This window comes from Stigmatopora nigra, chromosome 14 (genome assembly GCF_051989575.1).
Source record: "Stigmatopora nigra isolate UIUO_SnigA chromosome 14, RoL_Snig_1.1, whole genome shotgun sequence".
Taxonomy (NCBI): domain Eukaryota; kingdom Metazoa; phylum Chordata; class Actinopteri; order Syngnathiformes; family Syngnathidae; genus Stigmatopora; species Stigmatopora nigra.
Genome location: NC_135521.1, coordinates 11,497,571 through 11,504,247, shown reverse-complemented (window position 1 = coordinate 11,504,247; position 6,677 = coordinate 11,497,571). Strand labels below are relative to the sequence as shown.

Genomic DNA, 6,677 nt, shown 5'->3' with positions numbered 1-6,677 from the left:
TTCACAGTGACCTTATATTCATTGTAGTATTCCAAAATACAAGTTAAAGTGCCAAGTACACCCCAACAGGGAGTACTTTCTGTTATTTCCTAAATATACGCACACAGTTGAATATGCCACTAGGTGGTAACCCTGTTCAGTACATGACTGTGACATTTTTCTGCAAAAGTGCCATCTGAGATACTATATAATTTCATTGAGATTCTGAAATAGATCACTGGAAACTTGATTAGTCTGTGAGAATAAGAAGATAAGACAAAATTGAAGTAAAATCCAATTATTTTTACATTTTGAATTAAATGACAATTTAAAATAAAATAAAAGTTGAATGTTTCATTCATCTGATAGGACATAAAATATTTCAAACAAAAAGGTTTTTTTTATATCTAAGTTTATTATAGTAAAATGCCCTTATGTGCCTCCTTTTTGTATTATATTGTATTATACTACAGTTTTTATACCAGCTTTCTGATATTCTGCATTTTTAGGGTTTCAAGAGTTCAATTAAGGTGAGTGGCACTGGGTAAGTTTCATTTTATTTTATTAATGTTTCTTGTGAATGCATAATTTGAGGGATTCTGGTTGAAATATCAACTCAAACAAAGAAATACAAATTGAATTCTGACCATTTCGGCATCTAAAACTACCTTTTTTTACTCCTTGCTCACTTGAATAATTTATTTTTAAAATGTGATGAATTATGACTTTTTCTCCCCCTTCAGTAATAGTATTGCCATTTAAATCCCCCCTCCCTCCAGCTTTATGATCGCCTCAATAGCGCCTATAAGATGTCGACGAATCCTGAATAATGTCTCTTATGTCCCCTTCATATTTTACTCTGCATCCTGTATGTTATGTAAATGACCACTTTCTGCTCTTTTGTTTGACCAGATCTGTGTGTTTGTGGCCTGAATAGACAGCTAAAGATTGGGATCTGGGCTGGAAAGCAGATGGATAGAGGCATGAGGAAATGCTACTACCATCATTATATATGCAAGTAAGCACACACACATGCATGCAAACACACTTTCCTATGGACCAGCTGTTGTCCTCTCTCTCTGTGGCCGTATGAGTTGACTCCATGTCCCTCCTCTCTTTCCTGGATAATGCATCTGCAGCCTGGGAGCTGAGAGGTAAACAGTGAGGCTAATTGCTTTGACACACTGCTCTTTGTTTTGGCCTCCTGGTGCTAATCAAGCACTCTGCTAATAAGTCTGGCTGGCAAGGAAACATAACGGAGTTCAGACTAGGGAGGAAGTAAAAAAGGGACAGGCTACGTCACTGGGCCTGCATGATGTAGTGTTACAGCCCACTTTTGTGATACGTCATTCACATTTCCCCACAGTGATGCTGTGAATGGTAGCGCCCCACTCAGGTGTGAATCTATTTATCCTCATTAACAAGAGTCTCTCCAAATTCAGCCAATTAACACGCTGCTCCAAATGAAGCCATTAGCTGTCACATGAGGTAGAGGTAGATACTGGTCGGCTGCCTGCCTGCTTGTGTGCGTGTGGGTGCATTCATTCTTGCTGCTAATAAAAGCAAGAGAATTAATGGAGCGAGCGTGTGTGATAATGAGTTAATGTGGAACAAGCAGGACAAGCAGTGATCAGCCCTCTTGTCTCAAATGAAGATATCACATACTGTGATTTACTCTCACACAACCATAAACAGGCCTTTTTTTGACCTCACTTATCTGCGGGTATGCTGTGTTTTGTGTATGTTACGGCGTGCATGGGGTTTGTTAAACATGCTGTAAATAAGGATGGTGAAAACTCCCCTTTAAGTGTGTGGAGATGTTGCTTGACTTTGAAGGAATTGAGATTGTGCCCTTTAAATGCTACTCTGCTGTAGTATGACAGCAAGGGTCTGCACAAAAGATTTTAAAAATAGTTAGTACCAAGGATGTGTGATCAAATTTGCAGTTTTTTTATATCTGGATTCATTAGGAGTCAATGAAGTACTCTGATTGTATTGAACCCCAATTTATATATTAAGGAATTTCCATTTACTACTGTAAAAATGCAATGGACAGAAATCCTTATCATGTAACAGTTTTTGCCTTAAACACATTTGTGTATTGCAGGAATACACTTTATTTGTTTAAAAAAAATGTCTCAATATTTTATATTACACGTGCCCAAATATAAGATTTTAAGAAATTGATCATGCACCATAGTTTAGGAATAAAATGACCACTGAGACTAATTTAAAACCACAATTTCCCTTAATACGAATAGAAACAATTCAAACTAAATAGTAAATAGCTGCTTGGGGGATTATTTGCAGAGGTACTACTATAAAACTCGATTACACTGTGGTAGCAGCAGCAGCAGCTTGTTCCAAATTGGTAACTCGGAGTTATTAGGATACTTTAAATGGAATAATGGGTACAATGTGTGTCATCCAAAAGAGATTTTAGTGGTTTGGTGCAGTTTTGTGCACTCTTTCATATTTTTGATGGTCTTTAATTGATAAAATAACAGTAGTTGTATGGCTCACAGGCAAAAAAGTGAGTGCAGATTGTTTAGACAAGCTGGCTTAATGGGTCAATGATTTCTGCGCAACAAGTGCAAAACAACCCAAAGCAGAATCAAAAACAGAATTTGGACGCTTAGAAGTCCCTTCAACACCCAATCATTTAGTTTCTACTGGAATAATACACTTACATATCCATGCATGCTTACACACTTTAACACACATGGAACGTGTACACTGTGTTATGCACACTGTAGAGTGGAATGGAAATGTTTAGGTGAAACCAGATGCACAAACTACATTCATTTTCACTGATTATCAATATGCATTTGTATTAGATTTTCCCAAAATTCTAAAAAGTGAGCAGTGTTACATATAATTTACTATAGTAATAAATGCGTGTGTGTGTGTGTGTGTGTGTGTGTGTGTGTGTGTGTGTGTGTGTGTGTGTGTGTCTTTATTTATTTTCGCTGACTACGTATGATATTGGAAAGTGGTGTAATTTTTAAATAACTTCAATCTCACTTCAAATACAGAGTCTATGATAAACTGGATTTGACCTTTCTTTGCCCTTTTTAATCAGGTTTTATATTAGATAAACATTACAAACAAAAAAATATTTGAAATAAGTTTTGGTTTCCTTGATTTTGAGGCATACAAATACTGACCTTAAGGAGACACCCAAAATGGGTCTGTGCTAAATTAAAGTGATGACAAAAAAAAGAAGCAGTGATTTGTTCCATCCTATCAAGAAGTCATCACTTCAATCTGAAATATCTTATCGAACATCTACTCTAATCAAAAATATTGGAGGACACATATATACTGTTAAAAACTATAAATGCATGACTTTTGACTGACAGATACATATTTTGACATTTTTATGCTGAAATGCACCTGATTTGTTTTGCCCTTGACTTGTTCCCAAAGTCAATCATTTCCGCACTAGTGAGATATTGAGTTAATCTTTAAAAAAATGTGCTTCCTAGCAGAATTACGGTATTTTCTCCTTCCCAAAGTAGCAAAGATATAGTTTCTCCTCAAAACTTTTCATTGTCTGCTCACTTCTTGCTTGTTCTCCGCCACCGGACGCATCCAAAGCGGCCTTCTATACTCAGCATTTACAACCAAAACATCAGTTTTTTGTATATATATTTTTCTTTTATATTATCACAGTCATCTCTTTTTACCTCCATCCTCACCCTCTCTTCTACTGTGTCCCCCAACCCCCTCCCAGGGCCGCAGACTGAGGAGATGCATAAATTCAAGACACATTAGTATTCCAGTCAGGCTCTCTGTTTTCAAGGCAAGGCCTATAGCACCCTTTCCCCCCCTCTTCCTCTCCTTTTACCCTCCCTCCCCAGCTCTATTTTTGAATCATTTAAACAGTACTGCATTTACTTATTTCAAAACCATTCCTAATTTATTTTCCAGCTTCAGTTTTTTTTTTTTTTTTTTTGCAGGAATATAGCCTTATTTTGCTTTCGCATGGCCAATTATACGGAGCTGTAGTCTTTGAAATGAGATTCATCTGCTTCTATGCGCGTGCACGCGTCTGTGTGTGTGTGTGTGCGTGTGTCAACGCGTGTCTATGCACGCGCTGTCAGGCCCACTGGCCCAGCCGATACATCACGCATGTCCGATCAAGGAGGGCAGAGGGCCTTGACAATAACATTTCAGAGGAACTGCATGCAGAATGAATTCTCTCTCTCTTTTTGCTCTCTCATTTTTTTTTTTTTGTGACCAGCCTGAAGCCAAAAATCCATCGAGCCACTAAAATTTTTTTACAGCAGTGAGGGACATCAAAATCTTAAATGGAAATCATAATTTGAACATGGATAACAGGCAAATGTTAAGTAGAATTTTACATTGTTTTTTTTAATTGTTTATTTAACTCATTACTTGAAATAACAACTAATTAGTTATGTTCACTAAGTTTACTTAGGAGTATATTTTATATTGTAATTATGAATTATAATAATAATAATACTAGAATAAAAGTAATGTATTATTATTGACAATATTTTTTTGGACAGGGAACAATTGTAGCAAGGAATTGTTTATTACAACATACATAGTTTATTTCAAAACATAATACAAGCTTTATACTGAAAATAAATAATTACTTGAGCTGTCATCGAAATTTGGAATAAAACAGCCAAAACAGTTCAATCTTATACTGAAAATATTGTTTTTTTTTTTTTACATTGCTAATTATAAGTGCAGGAATAACTAAGAGCATTTGTTTAAATTAACGACTTCAAAAGGGTGATATATAAAACTGTACAATATTCGAAAAAATACTTGTGAAATAAACCAATAACAGGAGTATTTAATATTATAAAATTTGGATAGTGAACGTACAATAAAATTATAGGCAGGTGTATAGCGTCAAAGCCATTCTATTCACGGCTCTTATTCAGAGTCTACACAGTTTAAATGGTCGAAAATGAATGAAAATAACAAACAAATCATTTTATAAATAGCAGTTTTTTGTTGTTTTTGTTTTTTTTATAGAGAGAGAGGCCTGATTAACTATGCAGGCCACAATGGCGGGGCAAAAGAAAGAAAAAAAACAAGATTTGAAGTGCTATTGTGTTTGTTGGCAGTCACATACCACTGGATTGAAGGTCTATTTGCAACTGCAAAAATAATATCAATCGCAGATATCAGTATGCTACAAAATAATATCATTGGAGGATATAATTATACCAAAAGAAGTGTCATAGGAAAAAAAAACAATTCTAAAAAAAAAAAAATCTTTTGTGTCATGCCACAATAAAAAGGAGGAAAAATAGGAAGCAAAAGAGCAGTCCCATTTATCGGATTATGGAGACAAAAAAACTAAAGGCGCTGGTAGATTCTAGGCACATTTTGTATCTTTATATCCAAACATTTTTGACCGGCTCCTGCACGCAGTGTTGTGAAATGCGAAATGATGCCCTCGTGGCGCTTTTAAAAAAAGAGGCCAAAAAACGAGGGGTTTATCTCCGGTCCTGCTGGCTCTGGAGGAGTCCGACTCGGGCTTGATCCCTCCCGGACAGGGGGGTGGGGTGGGGGCATCGGTCAAAGGTCATGGCACGAGGACGCGTCCCCCGCGGTCCCGCCGTGGGAATAGGAACCGTCGTGGTTCGGCGGGGGTGGCGGTTCCCCCGGTGGCGTCATCCGTTTCTCTTTCTGCCTTCGGTTGCAGAACCAGACGCGGACCACCTCTTTCTCCAGCTGCAGTGTGTCCGCCAACGACGTGATCTCCTGCGCCGAGGGTTTAGGGCACTTGAGAAAGTGTGTCTCCAAGACCCCTTTGACGCTAACCTCGATGGAAGTCCTCTTCTTTCTCTTTCTCCCCTGAGCTGCTATCTTGTCTATACTGCTGGAGCTGCCCGTAGATGAGTCTGCTTCCTCCAGCCACTTGTTTAGCAGCGGCTTGAGTTTGCACATGTTTTTAAAGCTCAGCTGCAGAGCCTCGAACCTGCAGATGGTAGTTTGGGAAAAGACATTACCGTAGAGAGTACCCAGTGCCAAGCCCACGTCGGCCTGTGTGAAGCCCAGTTTGATCCTCCGTTGTTTAAACTGCTTGGCAAAGTGCTCCAGCTCGTCCGAAGTCGGCGTCTCCTCGTCGGAGTGGTCGTGGCAGTGGTGGCCGCCTAAGTCGCCATGCTCGGGGCTGAGCGTGTCCCTGAGGCCCGGGTGCATGCCTTGGCCCGACGGATTGGGCGGAGGCGTCAACCCGCCGTGCTCCAGCATGCCGTTGACGCTAAAACCCGTCTGCGAGTAGATGTTGATCTGCTGCCCGCCACCGATAGACGAGTTGTGCGACACCGGGGTGCCCCACGCCGCCGGATGGTTGTTGTGGTGTGGCGAGTGATGAGCGACGTGCGGCGAGCGGTGATGGATAATGCCCAGTTGTAGGTCTTCCCTTCCTGGTTTGACGTCCTGCTGCTCCATGGAGGCCGACCAAGGGCTGCTATCCGATAGGTTACTCGCCCACTGGTGCCCTAGAGGATGCCCGTTGCTCTGGACGTTCTGCAGGTAGTCACCGTGCAGGAGTTTCTGGTGGCCTCTGTAAGGGCTGGCGGGCTGCATGGCCTGGCTGTCCGGGTGGATCATTGGACTCGAACCGAGCAAAGTGTAGGGGCTGGAGGCAGCTGTGGCCATGCTGGCTGCTCAACCCCACTGGCGATACTAAAAGTGAGCTTCAG

The 6,677-nt window shown here is 40.1% G+C and overlaps 1 protein-coding gene across 1 annotated transcript; it reads right to left on the bottom strand.

The window, feature by feature from the left end:
• Positions 1 to 4,517: 4,517 nt before the first annotated feature.
• LOC144207391 (POU domain, class 3, transcription factor 4-like) lies at positions 4,518 to 6,677 on the bottom strand. Its single transcript, XM_077732850.1, has one exon. The coding sequence runs from the start codon at positions 6,631 to 6,633 to the stop codon at positions 5,545 to 5,547; it is 1,089 nt and encodes a 362-aa protein (XP_077588976.1). The 5' UTR covers positions 6,634 to 6,677; the 3' UTR covers positions 4,518 to 5,544.

What these genes read in the sequence shown, in the direction of transcription:
- LOC144207391 (XM_077732850.1), bottom strand. Translation starts at nt 6,633, where the DNA reads ATGGCCACAGCTGCCTCCAGCCCCTACACTTTGCTCGGTTCGAGTCCA.